Source organism: Vespa velutina, chromosome 6 (genome assembly GCF_912470025.1).
Source record: "Vespa velutina chromosome 6, iVesVel2.1, whole genome shotgun sequence".
NCBI lineage: Eukaryota > Metazoa > Arthropoda > Insecta > Hymenoptera > Vespidae > Vespa > Vespa velutina.
Genome location: NC_062193.1, coordinates 2,712,299 through 2,730,106, shown reverse-complemented (window position 1 = coordinate 2,730,106; position 17,808 = coordinate 2,712,299). Strand labels below are relative to the sequence as shown.

General features: G+C 35.6%; 1 protein-coding gene across 13 annotated transcripts in view; it reads left to right on the top strand.

Moving 5' to 3' along the window:
- Nucleotides 1–17,808, top strand: part of LOC124949704 (Down syndrome cell adhesion molecule-like protein Dscam2) — a 166,382-nt gene that overhangs the window by 115,589 nt on the left and 32,985 nt on the right. For all 13 annotated transcript variants that reach the window (XM_047495293.1, XM_047495295.1, XM_047495297.1 and 10 more), the window contains 2 exons: nt 5,898–6,093; nt 13,456–13,598. In XM_047495293.1, the coding sequence (XP_047351249.1) occupies nt 5,898–6,093; nt 13,456–13,598 (339 nt within the window). The remainder of the gene's footprint in view (nt 1–5,897; nt 6,094–13,455; nt 13,599–17,808) is intronic.

Sequence of the window (17,808 nt, the reverse complement as noted above, 5' to 3'; positions counted from 1 at the left end):
CGTATTTTAAGCCACGACTCTGAGCGGGACGAGTCGGACTAAATAATTCATCCGATGAATTATTTCCATCCCCGCGGTAGATACAGATATATCTCAACGGTGAACTAACGAGTATCGATCCGGCCAATCGTCTTGCATTTCTAAAAGCATAGCCTTATCCTCTTAATGTTCATAAAACAGAATCGTTTCAGATCTACCACTAGTGTGATAAGCTTTCATTTTGAATTCCCTCAAGAATTATTTCCACCTTTTTCTTTTTGTTTTTCCTTAAAGAAAAAAGAAATCCTTCGATGTAATAAATGCTAAATTTCATTCATTTAATAAAGTATTAAAATCAGTGCGAATTCTAAAATATACATATATATATATATATATAAAAAGAAAGAAAGAATAAAAAAAAGAATGAGGAATGAAAAAAAGACAAGAAAACGAAAAGAAGAACGAGAACAATTAGATTAATTTAAAAAAACGATTTCAGAATTTCTTTCTAATCCTTACCAACAACTATGCCGTGTAACCTGATAAAAGCTTTTTGTCGTTGCTTCCATTAACGAAAGCAGCAAATTACCGAATAATCGTATACCATTTGGACTTTAATTTCATGCAAATCTGGATAGATAAGGATAAGAGAAAGGAAAAGAGAAAGAAACCGAGAAAAGATAGCTACCCACTGTTAACCCCGAACGACTAGATCGATCTAACGTATAAAAGAGATCTCAAAGAGATTCGTGTTCCATCTAATCTTTCCATCTATACCCTTAACCCTCCCCTTCTCTACCTTACTCTCTCCTCCCACCCATTATATCGAATTCTATCCAATCGTCGAAGAAGCACTCAGGGTTTTAGCAATTATCCTATTGGTTACTCGAATTCACAGCTAATGATTAGTTCAAGTTGTATAGATATAAAGAAAGAAAAAAAGAAAAAAGAAACCAAAGAAAGAGAATATACTGAATTGAAAGAAAATTTGGCACGTGAGAGAGAAAGAAAGAGAGATAGAAATAGAGATAGAAATAAAAATAGAGAGAGTGAGAGAAAGAGAGAGAAGATTTACGAAATTACTTTTCATAAATCGTTGGCGAGAAGCCTTTTCTGGGCTCTTATTCGCGTAGAAAATGCAAAGCACAGCACTTTCCCTCTCTCTATCTTTCATCCGTCTTTCTTTATGTATTTCTCTCTCTCTCTCTCTCCCTCTTTTACACGCGATTTACGTAGACAGCCGTGAAAACGTTTTTGCTAGCAGCGCACGTTGTCGTTAAGGTAATGGCCGAAGACAAGAATACTGGGCCTCCGTTTTCCCTTTCGAGTTTGATGGAGAAGGGAAGGGTAGGACACTAGAGGTTGGTACCTGCTTTGCGAACATTTCGATTCGACTTGAGCAGCGAGACCGTTAAAGCTTAACAAAAAGAAAAAAGGAAAGGAAAAGAAGAGCCAGCAAGTTTCCACGTTCAATGGTTGCGGCAACGTATGAAAAATTCTTAAATCAAAGCGTTCCCGATGAAAATATGAAGATGAAATTTTTAACGTTCCGATGATTAAGAAAATACTAAAAATATGAAGAGAGAACTTAGCAAATGCATATCGAATAAGAAAATTACCGTGGAAAAAAGAATAACATAAAAATAAAAATAAAAACTTAATAAATAATTATTTCAATTTATGCCAAAAAAAAAAAAAGAGATTGAAAAATACGACAGCAAAAATAAAATGAAATTAAACGAATCGTTATTAATTTCTCATTGAATTTTCATACTTTTAGTTTTATAATTTAACATATCGTTCAATTTTCCGAAGTATCGATGCTTTCTTTTTCAACACATTTAAAGAAGACCCTTGACCGAATTAATTTTCTCCAGTCGTCCACACGAATGAAATGTTCTTAAATCAATGTTTGTCGAAGCATAAGACATAAAAAAGAGAAAGAAAAAAAAAGAAAAAAAAGGAAAAAGCACGATAGTTCCATCAAACGTACGATTATAAATATCTCTCGATCGACCTCGACGTCTTTTCTCGTACAATGATGATGATAGTAATAATAACAAACGGAACCGACCAAGTTAATCGAGAAACTTAAAAATATATTATCCTCTGTTACATAGACCTTTAATTGATGAACTCGAACGTTCAAGAGAGAAACATACTTTTCTTTGTATTTTTTATCTTTTATTCTTTCATCGTATTACTTGTTCACGTATCCTTGGATCTACAATAGGATCTTCGAAAATGTAATTTCTCTTTTATCTATCTAATCTATCTTCAATAAACAAATAGAAAGATAAAGAGACAGTCAGAGAAAGAGAGAGAGAGAGAGAGAGAAAGAGGGAGAGAAAGAGAGAACCTAAAATCGATTAAGAATTAACGATAACAACGTTGTAATACACGAAACTTCGTGATAATCGATAAAGGTCATTTAACGAGTAGTTATTAGCAAAGAAAATAATAGTTGAATAACTGAAAAGGATAGTTACGCTTCGATGACCGATCTGTTACTAACTCGAATACGTAAACTCTCGTTCGTACTAACTATACATATTTGTCGATTGATGACCCACGTACGATGTTACAATCTGTTATCCTATAAACTGTATGGTAACTAATACGTACTTTATCGTTTAACGAACATGATCGAAATTATTTATATGTAAACAAACGAAAAAATATTATTTATTATAAATGTTATACAATATTTTAATATGAAAACTTTTGAAGTTTTCATTTCGAATACTTTAATATTTTGTTACTATAAGATTGGAGGGATAGGTGATTGATGAACAAATGAATGAGATGAGAGATAGAGACAGAGACATTTCAAAGAAGAAGAGAAAGAGGGAGGAGGGAGGAGAGAGAGGTAGTTCTCGCTTTCCCGCGCATTTAATCTTCCGTGGGGGCATTCCGTCAAATCGATGTGAAATTTGGGTCGAATTCGGCTTAGCGGAATTGATTTCCTCCGGTTTCTCGGTTATGAACAATGTGTACGACCAGGACGGTGTTTAGATCGGATTTACGAAGCGGGTCGCTTCGCTCCCTTGCGCTTGTTGAAAGACCGACTCGAATTGAGCAGCGAGTCGACCGAATTAAACCGACACTACCCCTTCCCCTTCGTTGCTATCTACATCCCTTGCTTCTAACACTACCGTCACTCACAATCACGACCACTAATACCAACACGAACACTAACACAGCTGCTCTTCGATAATCTTTTCTTCTCTTAAACCCACGGGAAACGCGAAATGATATCTTTTAATTTTTCCTAGAAAATTATTATCGAAGATGTAAGTATATTCGTATTAGACGTGTAGTTCGTATTTATGTGTTAAAAAAAAAAAAATTTGAACCGGTAAATTTCAATATACAAATGTTTTATTTAAGAAAATGATCGGAATTATTTCATATGGAGAGGATTATTTCATATATTCGATTAATGAATTTTTTATTTTTTTTTTAAACATTATACTTTTATTTTGTTCATATTAGATAATCTATGCTCTCTCTTTCTCTCTCTCTCTCTCTCTCTCTCTTTATTTCTTCCTGTTTCCCTGTCTTTCTTTCTCTCTTTCTTCCTCTCGGCCTGTCTCTGCGAGATTATTTATTAAACTACTTTAAAAATTTGAGACTAACGATAAGAAAACCCACCTAATTACCACTACGTGATTCTAGTGAACTTTTCCTTGAATTTCTTTTTCGTAAGAACAATAGAATCACATGTCACGTCTGCATTATGCTTCGAGAGCGTATCATTTTTTTTTTATTTTCTCGTTCTTTTTTATGCACAATAATCCAAAATCTATATTTACCAGCTACCTCGCTATTTTTTTATATTCTCATTCAGTCGTTATTTTTTATAACATCATTGCTTTGTCAGATCTCCAATCACAAATATTTATTTGAAATATATCCTTATCTTATTATCGATTTTTTTTTTTTATATTATCGGTATTTCAAAATATTTCAAATAATAAAGACGAGACGATTTTGAAAAACTCTCTTTCCCTTCATCGTAACCGAACGAGAGGAGCGTATTTTACTGATCGTAGAATTTCAAAAGGAGTGATGAAGGGAAAGGAAGGGAAGGGAAGGAATGGGGTAGAGTTAAGCGTGTAAAAGCTATCGCCGTCCATTGTGTGTAGCCGTAGCAGTAACAAAGTCGAAAGTATAGATCGACGCGTCGCGTAAAATCGTGCGACGTTTTTCGAGGTCTCCCAGGCTTTCCCCTTTTTTTTCCATTGCCGCTAAAGCAATGGAAAAGCGAGGGAAAACCGAAAAAAAGAAATGAAAAGAGAGATAGAGATAGATACAGAAAGAAAGAAAGAAAGAAAGAGAGAAAAAGAGAGAGAGAGAGAGAGAGAGAACAGGATAGGAATGACTGGATGGGGTGTGAGGATACTCTCTCGCAAAGCTTTAACATAAATTTTAATGGAAACTGAAATCTACGTCGAACCTACCGGGAAATATATCTCGGCGTGCACGCGTCCGTGAAATTTAAATCCGTGATTTTAAGCGGGTTACGAATGAAATATTCCCTACTTTTTTCTCTCTTTCTTTTCTTTTTTTATTTTTTTTACTCGTTTATAGTTTTGAAAATTTTTCTTTTCCCGCGAAAACTAAAAGAGGTAGAGTATGGGACGAAACAGAGAGGGAGAGAGATGTCGAAAGCTTTCGTCGTACTTTCTTCTTTTTATTTTTTCTTTTTATTCGCTATCTCTCTCTCTCTCTCTCTCTCTCTCTATCTATCTACCTATCTATCTCTCTTTCTCTCACACTCTCTCTCTATGTAAACGAAAAGATTCTCAGGGAAAAAATTTCGCGAACGGTTCTAAACGATCTCGTTAAGTAAAAGCGCGCGCGACGTACGAATGACCCCAGGCGAGAAAGACCCTTGACCTCTCGCAGCAAAGCACTCACTCTCTGCCAACACACTCGTACTTCGTCATCCTGTTATACTTACTTCGTAAGCTTAGTATGCGAATTGTCAGTATGTATGTCATGTTTCTGTAAAAATTCACAACGACGAAAACGAGGAGAAGAAGGAAGAAGAGAAAAAGAAGAACAGGGGAGAGAGAGAGAGAGAGGGGGGGGCCGTAAAAAAAGAAAAAGAGAAAGAAAAACGCTTGACGTAACTCGGACGAGAGTGCCGTGGGAGAAAGTAACTTTACATTTGCGATACGAAACACACCTCGCTTACGTCCTATACCCTCGAGTTTCTTCTCTTTGACAAGAAGAAAAAAAAAAAGAAGAAGAAAGAGAAAAAGAAAGAAAAGCAAAAGAAAAGAACAGAAACGAGAGGAAAAAAAATAAAGTTGGCATCGTTAAAACGAATGCACACATCTGTCTAAACGTATATATACATATATGTATGTATGTACATATGTGTGCATCTGTGCGTGTGTGTGCTCTTTCTTTCTTTTTCTTTTTTTTTTGTATTTTTTGCGAGAGGATCGAAGATAAAGAAATAACAAAGAAAAGAAGGGATGGAATAAAAGCATTCGTCGGTCCGGTTGTTTTTATCTCCAGAAAGAAAGAATGAAAAAGAGAGAGATAGAAAGATAGAGAGAAGGAGAAAGAAAGAGTGAGTGAGAGAGAGAGAGAGTTCATTTTTACGTTTTTACGTGAAAAAGTGGGAAGAAAATAGAAAGAATCGAAGTTTGTATTTACGGTGGCTTCGAGAGTCTTGGCACTTTCCATTCGTCACGCGATTCCATCTACTCCACGATCGAAGTTCGAGAAAAAGACCAATCCCACCTTCGCCCTTTATCTTTGTTTTTTTTTTTTGCCTTTTTTCTTCTCCTTCTTCTTCTTTCTTTTTTTTTTGTTTGACTTAGAAATTCAACCCTTGCGCCAACAAGCGCCACGATCGATCGATCATGATTTTTATCAATTTTTTTTATTTTTATTTGCAGCCTCGTGGAGCAGCCTCGGAGTTGTCGTCCTCGGTCAGCAAGGTCCGGAATTCGTTCTCGAGCCACCAAGCACTTTAGTTTTCTCCAACACAACCGGCTCTCAATTGAGTTGTTCCGCACATGGGAGTCCGACGCCACACGTCACGTGGATAACTAGTCCGGATCAAAGATCGGTCTCGGCGGTTCCCGGACTACGGTAAGTTTCACCTATCTTTGATTTCAACTCTTATTTTTCCTAACTATAAAGAAAAGAAAGGAAAAAAGAGCAGAGAGAGAAAGAGAGAGAGAGAGAGAGAGACTTTTGAAAAAAGTTTGGAAACTTTTGCATGTCTGCTTCGAACAGATTTTATCAAGAGTGACTTCAAAGAATTTACTTTGATTTACGATAGCCTACTTTGATGATAAAAACTCGCTTGACTTGGAAACAAAAATAGAAAAAAGATAGGAATAGACAAATAGAAAGAGAAAATGAAAGAGAGAGAGAGAGAGAAAGGAAAAAGTTACTTTCAATTTCTCATTTGCATTCGTTGGAAATTTCTGATTTTTCGCTCTATACAATGAGATAAAATAAAACTGATTTTTCCCGATGATTAAATCTATTATTTTCTCTTTTTAATATTATTTTCCTTTTTAATAGTTTTTTTTCCCTATATTTCTTCTCTTTTATTTTTTCTTTTTTCCTTTCTTCTTTTTATTTTTCGTTTTTTCTTTTCTTTCTTTTTAATTTTTTCTTTTTATTTTACATTCTGAACTTCTCACAGATCGAGGATTTTAAATCGCTAGCAGAACATAAATTTAAATTATTGGTCGAAATGGACACAGACATGAAATCATATCGCAATCGAATTAAAGAGCTTTCATGAAAATAAAAATCACAAATAAATGGAAGAAAATGAAAATTCTCGCAGATTCGGCTATAATCTTCGACTCTACGCATCGTGTATTTCGAATTCCCTGAAAGCATCCCCGGGTAATCCTTTCGGATATTTCCGAGTCCAGCTAGCTTGCTTGCTCTCTCATTCGGTCAGTTCGGGGGCCCCATAAAACAGCGGTTTTTCGTCTAAAAATTCGATTCGGAATTTACAGGCGCGCTCGCCGCAACCGGTCCGCTCTAAGCGGATCAGAGTACCAAACGGATTTGAAACTTCAGCGGCGGCCTAAATTGCTCGAGCTTCCTGTCCGGAGCAAACGATCGATTCTTTTAGCTCTATCTCTCTCTTTCTCTCTCTCTCTCTCTCTCTCTCTCATACACACACACACACACACACACTCACTCTAAAATATTTCTCTGTTACCCGTTTATTTTATTTTTCATTTTCCTATTACTATATAATTCATTATCCCATTTATCGTATCTCTAGTTTCGAAATTACATATAAGCTACTATATATAAGCTATAATACATAAATCCAACGGATTTATAAACGGATTTATAAACGGATGGATAAACAGTCGCGCAAAATTTCAATTATATTTTACCGTCGAAAATAATACCTATTATTTAAAATTTTCAATTCTTTTTCTTTTTCTTTTCTCTTTCTTTTTTCTTCTTTAATAATTATCAAGTAACGACTTCGTTGATTATTATTTGAATAATCGCACGGTAATAGAAATCGTTGTAAAAATTCTCAAAATATATAGAAACGAAATTAGAAATCGGTCTCAAAGTTAAATACACGAAGAACGGACGTTCAGTTTTCGTTTTAGTAAGCCAGTCGGATAAGTAATTGGATACGATATCTCGAGCGAAATGAACCGCGACAGGGAAGACTCCTTGCCGGAAATTCGACGGCGTAATGTCCGGCAATAGCAACCACCGCACTCGAGGAAACTATTTCCTCCCGTTAATCGAAACGTTCCTCCGAGCTACCATGCTTCTCGATCTTCTATCTCTATTTTTCATGATCTCCGTCTGTCTCCTTTCCTTTCTATAACGAAGATCTTTTAATAGGATGTATCGATATAAAAGAAAAAAAGAAAAAAGAAAAGGAAATATTATATATATATATATATATATATATAAAATTTGATCGTAATAACGAGTAAGATTTGATTCTATAAAAAATGTCCTTTATAAAAGATAAAAAAAAAAAGAACAGAAAAAATAAGAGGACGTTGATTTCGTCGACTTTTTTTGAGTATCGTAAAAAGAAGGAAAACTAAATAGAAAAATAGAATAAGTCTTGTTTCTTCATTTCAGTATCGTTGATCAAAAGTTCTCTAACAATATCTTATCTATTTTATTTTTAATCGAAATAAATTTCATAAATCCACGTTCACCGACCAGAAGTCTCAGTTAAAGGTTGAAAATCGTACTACAGTTCTTTAACATTTTTTTAAATTGGTAAAACTGTTCGCTCATCGATGTTTCCAAGAAGTACACAGCTTTTATTTTTTTCGATACTCATATGAAAAGGTAAAAGGCAAATTAAGAACAGGGGAAGGACAAATAAAAAAGAGAAATAGATAGATGGATGGATGAATAAATGAATGGATGGATGAATGGATGAATGGATGGATGGATAGATGGCCGTATGTAGAAGGATATGTTTTAACGAAGTAGAAGATAAAGTGAGAAAGAGAAAGAGAGAGAAAGAGAGAGAGAAAGGGAGAAAATTAAAGAGAACGGGTAAAGAGCGAGAAGGAAAAGCAACCCGATTCTCTCTCCTAATGGTGCTTATCCAGCAACTCGACGTAATTTTACTCGAGTACACGAGAGAAGTGAGAACTTCCGATTTTTATGAACCTTTTGTGGTCCCTGGAGTAGCCAAGAGATTGAGAGAAAAGACTAAGAGAGAGAGAGAGAGAGAGAGAGAGAGAGAGAGAGAGTCAGGTACTTTTTCAAAGTTAAACCTTCGAGAGATGAAATAACCCTCGATAGACTTCCCACGAGTACGGTATTGATGCGTTGTACCAAAGAGATCCTCGAATTAAAATAAAAAGAAAAAAAAGGTGAAGGGAAAAAAGGAACATGCGAGAGAGAGAGAGAGAGAGAGAGAGAGAGAGAGAGAGAGAGAAAGAGAAAGAAGAGAGAAATGATGAAGTGTTCGCGCGAAATTGAAAAGTCCTTCTCGTTCGAGCCATTCGAGCCACTGATTTAACCGTGTTTTTGTCTCTTTTTTTCCAAGAGAGATATCGATCGCAATCGAATGACTACGCATGGAGGGATCAAAAAAAGAAAAAGTAAAAAAAAATAGAAAAAATAGGATACTCTCGAAAGATAGCAGGAAACACAAAGCTGGATGAAAAACGTATCTAGCTGAACGAAAACGAATCGTTCAATTTTGATGAACTTCCAAGGAAGCGTGTCCTCCTAGCGTTGACCATGAATCTTTCTATGGATTAGATATTCCTGAACTTCGTATTCGTTGATCATAAAATACAATTCGCGAAACGTATTCGAAATTTTCGTTGGTTGGAAAATTTAAACATGTTTTAATCTTTTTCTTTTAACTAAATATATTTATATCCATTTCCCTCCCTCCTTCCCTCTCTCTCTCTCTCTCTTTCTCTTTCTCTTTCTCTCTTTCCCTCCCTCTTCTCACTTTCGTTTTCTACTTATCGACAAAACGTAAAAAATTCTCGTCCTGAAAAGATAGAAATGAAATAGAAAGAAGAAGCAAAAGTGGAAATCTCGAGCGTCCGACGTCAATGGACACGAGAGGACGCCACGATCCTTTCCAATTCGATTTCAACGTCCAATCCCATCTCGTCGGATGGAAATCTCCTCCTCGTCGTGGCTGCTTTGAACGTCGTTTTCTTTTTATTCTCTTCCACCATTCCCTTCTCTCTCTCTCTCTCTCTCTCTCTCTCTCTCTCTTTCTCTATCTATCTCCTTTTCTTTTTTTTTATTTTTACTTTTATTCTATCCAGCTTCATCCGGCCGTCGCCTTTCACAGATCTTACTCGAACGTTTAATTTCATCGTCGTAAAGCAGAAAAGCGAACAGAGAAAAGAAGACACGAAGACGAAGCTAGGTGAAAAAAAGAAAAAGAAAGAAAGAGCGAGTGAAAGAGAGAGAAAGAGAAGGAAATGTAAGACTGCTTTCTCTTTTCTCGTCGTCTTCGTCGTCTTCGTCGTCTTTGTCGTCTTCGTCAGGCAAGAACATTCACGGAGGTTCTTTCGCACCGCCTACGAAACGAATCACGTTTCTCCGCTTTACCTCAGTGACATCAACACCAACACTACTATAACCCCATCCTCGAGCATCACCGTTACCACTGCTAACCGGCATCCACGCTTGTCTTTTTACTTTATTACTGGGAAGCACTAACACTAGGCAAAATACTATAGTATTATGCATCTCGTAACTGCATTCACCTGCGCGCGCGACTCTCGTCGAGATTCGTGACGCAGGAAACGCTTGTCGGCTTACTCCATCCTTCTCTGCCTGTCTCTCTCTCTCTCCCTCCCACTCTCTCTCTCTCTCCCTCTCGCTCTTTCTCTCTTTGTCTCCCTCTCTCTCTCTCTCTCTCTCTCTTTCTCTTTCCTTTTTATTTTTGTCTTTTTTATTTCCTTTCCTACCTTTTCTCCTTCCTTTCTTTTCACGCTGTTGCATTCGTTCACTCGCCTTTATTTCTAAAAATTGTATCGAACAAAAACTGAAGAACAATAAAGAAAGAAAAAAAAAAAAATATATATATATATATATATATATCAACGTTACGACCACGTATTTCCTCTTATTCTCTCCTTACGCAACGAGAATTCGTATTTCCATAAATACTAAGGAATTAAAGCGTCCACTCGACTCGTGATAATGTAACGAGCTTCTACGACCGACCGTGTTTTTCCTCCCCTTTTCCCTCTTTTTCACATAATTTTCCCAACGTAATCCTCGTTGATTTGATAGATCGTTCACAATTCGTTCTCGCACATTTAACCGTTTGTTTCTTTATACCATTCGTAGAGGAATAAAACGCATGTACTTACGTATCTATGTATGTACGTATGCATGTATCTATGCATGTATGAATGTATGTATGTATGTATATATATATATATGTATGTATATATGTATGTATGTATCTATGTACGTGACGTGCAGTACGCTTTTAATCCATGTCGTCGTCGGATTTGTTTAAACGTCGGGAATGTAAATAAGCGGCCGACCACTGCAGTCGTGTCAGAATGCAACGAAAGGATATCGTGTTTGGTCGAGAAGAACGAGAAGATCGAGGACAAAGGATTAGAGGATGATGGATTCGCAAAAGAGAGAAAGAGAGAAAGAGAGTGATCGCGATTACAAATTCTTTTTTCTCAATTTGTCCACGAGGGAAAGTTTCTCAGAGGAGAATTCATTTTTTTTTTATTTTATTACGAACAAATTTTACCTTGCTTCTTTGCTCTTTATCCTTCTATACTCCTCTCTCTCTCTCTCTCTCTCTCTCTCTTCTTCTCTCGCGCGCGCTCTGTCTCTCTGTCTTTATCTCTTGTATTTGCAGCCCCGAGGGGCTGGATATTTCTTCGTTACGGCTCGTATAATGTTTAATAAGAGAAACGGGCGGTCCGATCGAGTACTTATGCGAGCGTGCTTCATCGTGCAGTTGTTTGCTACAACTTCAAAGCGAATTTCTCTTTCTCTTTCTCTTTCTCTCTCTCTCTTTCTATCTATCTATCTATCTATCTTTATCTATCTCTATCTATCTCTATCTATCTCTATCTATCTCTATCTATCTATCTATCTATCTATCTTTCATTTACACATACGAAAGCTCGTATCAGCTTTATGGATTCATTCTACTCGACTTATCCCAAGTATTCCCATAGAATAATGCATCAAATTTCTCGTAATGAGCAAGATGAATAATCAATCGATTTTCCCAATCGAAAGATTATTATTTAAATGGAACTATTGTGAAATGTTTTCTTTTCTATTTTTTTAAGCTATAGTTTAACAAATAATTGCCTGGAAAATTTCAAATGGGACATACCCTGTGTATCTAAGTATGTGCCTTATTTAAGTATACAAAGGCTAAGTAAAACATTCGCGAACAGGGTCTTTGTCAGAGGCTGAAATTAGACGGCTCAGACGATGGAAAATAAAGTGAATTTTGCTGCTAGAAATTGTTCGTAAGCTTGCTCGTTCCTTCCTTCCACACGAAAATCTCTGATAACGATAAGGAAATTGTTCAGTCTCTCTTTCTCTCTCTCTCTCTCTCTCTCTCTCTTCTTTCTCTTTTCTTTTTTATGCATTGTTTCTCATAAACTAAGGAATAAGAAGATAATATAAAGTAATAAATTAATGAAAATACAGACTTCGTTTTTTGAGATCGATAAAATTTTGTCGAATTTTAATAGTCTGACCACATCATTTATTAATTCCCTTAAAATTCATCATCAATTCGTTGGATATGTATTAATAATATATATATATATGTATTAATAATATATATATGTATTAATAATATATATATATTAATAATATATATATATATAATACATATGTACACACATGTATATAATAAGATAAATTTTTCCGTAGAATCCTTTAATATGTACACATCAGATTTATTTTCCTTAGCTGTATGTATGTATACCTAAATTGATAAAACGTGTTTGCGTGAATCATGGTAAATGCGATCGATGCGTCGACCGTGGTCGAACGAATAAACGAACGAACGATACAACGTATCAACGAAGAATCACGCTAGAGAACGTGTAGAGAATGCTTCCCGTTTGACGTGAGCCCGTTACGCAAACAAAACCTGCAATACCTGCATCAACACTGGCACCATCGGCCCACGCACTCACCGTGCTTGAAAACTTCGGAAGCTAGACCTTTTTTTCTTTTTCTTTTTTTTTTTTCTATTTTTTTCGATATCCTGGCTCCAATCGCACCGATGCTTCTGCAAACAACGAGTCCTTGCCTACTTCGATATGCATAGTTTACTTTGTCTCTTCTTTTTTTTCATTTCTTTTTTTGTTCTTTTCGCATTTTTTCTTTTTTCTTTTCGTTGGTACACCGAATGAAGATCACTCTTACATTTTTTTTATTTTTTTTTTTATTTTTCTTTTATATATTATTTCGTTTTGTTCTACATCATTACATAATATTCCTTCCCGTTTAATTTTTCCTATTTCAATTATTAATCCGATTCATCTTTGGACGTAACGTAAAGAATCAATACGGTTGACTTTCATGTTACTTCACGTTTTAACCGAATTACCTATAAGTTCAGTACTAGTATCGAAAATATTGACAGGTTTAAATAACGACGCACATAGCTCGATAATAGCGTGAAATAAAAAGTTCATTGATCGACAAATAAATGATTATTATTAACAATTTTTATTTTTGCTAGTAATAAAATAATGGAACAACTGTATGACGAAATAAGAAATATAAAAAAGTTTATGTGACAGTCGAAGTGTTAACACGATTGTATGATAGTAAAAAATTTCATTTTAGTTTCTTTCCTTTTCTTTTCTTTTTCCTTTTTTCTCTTCTCTCTTTCTTGTTTTTTTTTTTTTATTTTTTTTTTTTTTTTTAGATCACTAGGTCAACTAGCTTTAAAAATGTCATTGTAACTATCTCGGACGTTCTTTATTGTTTCAGGCAACTGTTGGGAAACGGGACGCTTTATTTCCCGCCGTTTCTAGCGCAGGACTTCCGTGCAGAAGTTCACAACGCGAGATACAGATGTCGAGCGACCAGCTCCGTTGGGACGATACTATCTCGCGAGGTCACTCTACGTGCAGGTAAGCCATTTTCAAGATTTATTCACTTTTACGAAAATTATTCCATTTCCGAGAATAGATGATTCCTGAATTAATAATGATCTCGGTGAGCGAATATCGAACATAAAATATACCAACGATAATAAATCACCGAGATAATTAAAAATTAAAATGATAAACCTCTCCTATATATACTTTATATCTAATCGAAAAAAAAAAAATTGGAAACGAAAAAAAACGAGAACGTCGCAAATAAAATACGGATTTCAAATGCGTATATATTTATTTCGATTAGAAACAAATCGATACGAATAAGGGAACAAGAAACTTATTCAGATAATTAGATAAGGTTAATAAAATGATATCTTAATAAAAGAAAAACAAAACAAACGATTCATTTATTTTTTAATTACGAAAATAAAAAGTTGAGATACTTCACCTGAAGAATATTGATTCATTTACGCTCAATTAAAAAAAAAAAAAAAGAAAGAAAAGAGAAAAGAAAAAGAAAGAAAGAAAAAAAAAGGTTAAAAGGTTAAAAGATCCCTTTTTGAAATTTGAAAGAAAATCTAAAATGTCTTTCTGTCCATTAATTCCATCGAACGTTGTATCGACGAAAGCCACTTATGTACATATGTAGAGTTATTTCCAGTGCCGGTACGTGATACAAGAGGAAAAAGAAACGCAATATACCGTTGCAATGCTTGGAAATATTGCTACAAGGTTTTCACATATTTACTTTATCGAGAAAGCTCTTGACCAGAAGCTCACAGTTGAGATCGTAGCTCTTCCTACAACGGTAATAACCATCTACTGGCTCTGATTCCAGAAAGAGAGAGAGAGAGAGAGAGAGAGAGAGAGAGAGAGAGAGAGATGGAGGGAGTGAAGGAGAGAAGGAGGGTAAACATTACGTGCTCAAATAACACGCAGCGTGCAACTATAATATTCCTATATTCGCCCGCGGCATTCAATGAAAATTGCCATCTCGTGAACACCTGATTAAATGTGGTGTTTACGTTTTATCGAGAAGTCGATCGAACGTTAACACAATGTTTCCTAACGAAAATCTCGATATCGCATCGTAAAAGATTTTGATCGACTATTTTGTTCCGTGCGATGAGGGAGGGATAATGAAGAGAGAGGAAAAGGATTCTCATTTAATTATCTAACACGATTGATCGTTAATTTTTCTGTTAATATTCCGAGGACAATATATATATATATATATATATTTGATAATATGAAATAGGAGAACGATCAATCGATAATATCACTTGATATCCCTTTAATTCGACACAAATCTAATATTGTATATCGATTTAATGCAAAACTCATAATCTTTGTATCGTATTAATAAGAATGAAAGGATGGTTGTAACTGGTATCGTTGTACCTTTGTACTTCCATTCGATTAATCGCTCATTGAATGCATATGTACATATGTGTATGTATATAGATACTTAGATAAATAAATACATACATACATACATACATACATGCATACGTAACGTAAGTGGGAATAATCTCATGAGACTTTCTATCGTTCGTATCGTTTCTCGCAAAGGTATAACGATCGGATATACAATAATCGTGATTGTTCTGTTAGCACGTGATTCGTAAAGATCGTAGACGAAGTTCTAAAGAAGAAATGTCAATTACCAAAGAGAAACGTAACAAGAGTAACGAATACTTATTACGTCGTAGTAATAATAACCCAGTCCCGAAGTTTCTGAAGATCCCATTATGCTCGATAGAGGATAACCCATAGGATAACTATCGTGTGGTTATTGGCATTGGGAAATCGCATTTTCTCTAGTTGCGAGACTAGTCGCTATCCAAGTAAATACCAAAGGGGAAACGGTTGAAAGCCGTTAAATTGTATCGAAGGAAGTTCGATTCTCGAGTATAGGTGGACGTGAAGGAGAAGACCAAGAGGGGAGTTGGTTTACTGAAGTTATTCCGACCTGTCTGGAAAGAGCGCGGCGGAACATTGGGACAAAACTTCATCCGGTCGGGTTAACGTGAGCCGCCATTTAAAAGGGCTGATTTTAAGCCGACTTCTATTACTGACCACTGGGTAAACCACTACGTCTATCCTGAAAACGTTTTATCCTGCTTTTATAAGCACACTTGGTATTAGAAAGGTTGAAGGAGAAGGCCAGGAAGGGAGATGGGAGGGTGCACGCCTAGGAGTCAAGGAAGATCAATGGCCTTTACATCGCGCGTTTATTCGATACCAAACACGGGCTGAACTTTCGTTGTCCGTTCCGATTGCAACGAAAATAGAATAAAAAGAATAACGTTAGGTCGATCTTTCTTTCCTTCGTACCTTTCCTTTCATCGTATCTTTCCTTCCTTCCTTTCTTCCTTCTTTCCTTAACGAAATTTATCGCGGCTGATAGAGCATTTTTGTAGTGGAAAACTCTGATCATATCTACGGAAAAGAAAAGAGAGAGTTAGTATTACCTATCTACGTACGTAACGAAAAATTACGTTCGGTTCTTTCTCGCTTTTATACCTAGCTACGTGGATATTTATTCTATGTGTCCTGTGTATATACGTGTAGGTATGTATTGTACATTCTTACGTATGTGAGGAACGAAGAGACCTAAAGAAGAAGAGAGAAGATTGAAGACACGGAATCAATATATATTATGGTTTATATATATATGTATATATACAATCAATATATACATATATATATATATGTTGTATATATGTTTGTTTTATTGGATCGACTATACGATATATTTTTTTTTTACACGCACTCACTAAAAGAGCATACGATTTTTTTCTTTTTTTTTCATGCTCGAGGCCTTATTCTCTCTCTCTCTCTCTCTCTCTCTCTCTTTCTCTCTCTCTCTTCTCTCTCTCTCTTTCTTTCTCTCTCTCTCTCTCTTTCGTTTCGTATATTTTTTATAAAAAGCAAATATAATTCTACGAGAAATAAAAGGGATGATATCATGAAATAACGATTTTTATAACGACTATTATAACGAGTGGTGCTCGAGAGATTTCCACGATTCTTGAAATCTAAACATGGAAAAGGAAGAAAAAGAAGGGTGTATTTCTTTGGCAAACTTACCATGTTCCCTGTTTTATACTTCTACAAACGTTAGCTAGACTTTACGTTTACTATGACCCTCCAATTATGTGAACAAACAGAATTCAAAGGCAATTTGTATAAAATAGAAACAAGGAAAACAAAACATTTCACGATTAAAAACAAAATATGTGGATTCGTTATCGGCCGAGCCAAACGAGTAAATATTGCACCTGAAATTGTGAACCTTTGCGATCCATTTTAAACGTTCATGTTTGTTTTCTTGTTTCTTCAAGTAGTAAAGATCGATCGATAGTCTGTCCTATACATTTTACGTATGTACTTTGCGCATCCCTTATTTCCCCGGTGATTTCTTTATGTACTTACAAGGATACCTTTCATGTATCCTCGAATGTATCCTAAAGGTGAGCTTACGCACGTTTTTCTCTCAAAACTTCGTCCATTTAAAAGATCTTCTCACGAAATCTCTCTCTCTCTCTCTTTCTCTCTCTCTCTCTATTTGTCTGTCTCTTTCTCTCTCTCTCTCCCTCTCACTCTCTCTATTTGTCTGTCTCTTTCTCTCTCTCTCTCTCTCTCTCACTCTCACTTTCACTCTCTCTCTCTCTCTCTTTCTCTCTCTCCTCTCTGTCTCTCTTCCTCTTTCGTATTTTAAAGAAGACAAAGTATCTACAATATGCTGACTCGCATTTCTAAAATATTCCTTTTGATCAACGTAATACCAAATACGAAGAGAAAAATCCGAGTTGGATAAGGAAATAAGGATAAGTTTAAAAGAAAAAAAGGGAGAAAAAGAGAAAGAAAAAAGAAAAGGAGAAGTATCATTAGAAATTTCTTTTCCTTTATCTTTTACATTTCTTTTTACCAACAGAAACAAATGCAGAAACGAAGAATCTTTTGGAAGAAATATATTTTGCGATCTCTACTGCTTCCGTTTTCTTTTTCTTATCCTCCGTCTACCTCTCTCTCTCTCTCTCTCTCTCTCTCTCTCCCTCTTTATCTCTTTCCCTCTCTATCTCTTTTTTTCCCTCTTTCTTTCTCTCCTCCTTTTTTTTCTTTATATTCTTCCAGAATCTAAATTCGGTCGCGACACGCTATCGAACACGTAGAACCTAATGTTTGTCTGAGAAAAACTTAAGGGGCGAAGTTCTCCCACGAGGAAACTCGATGG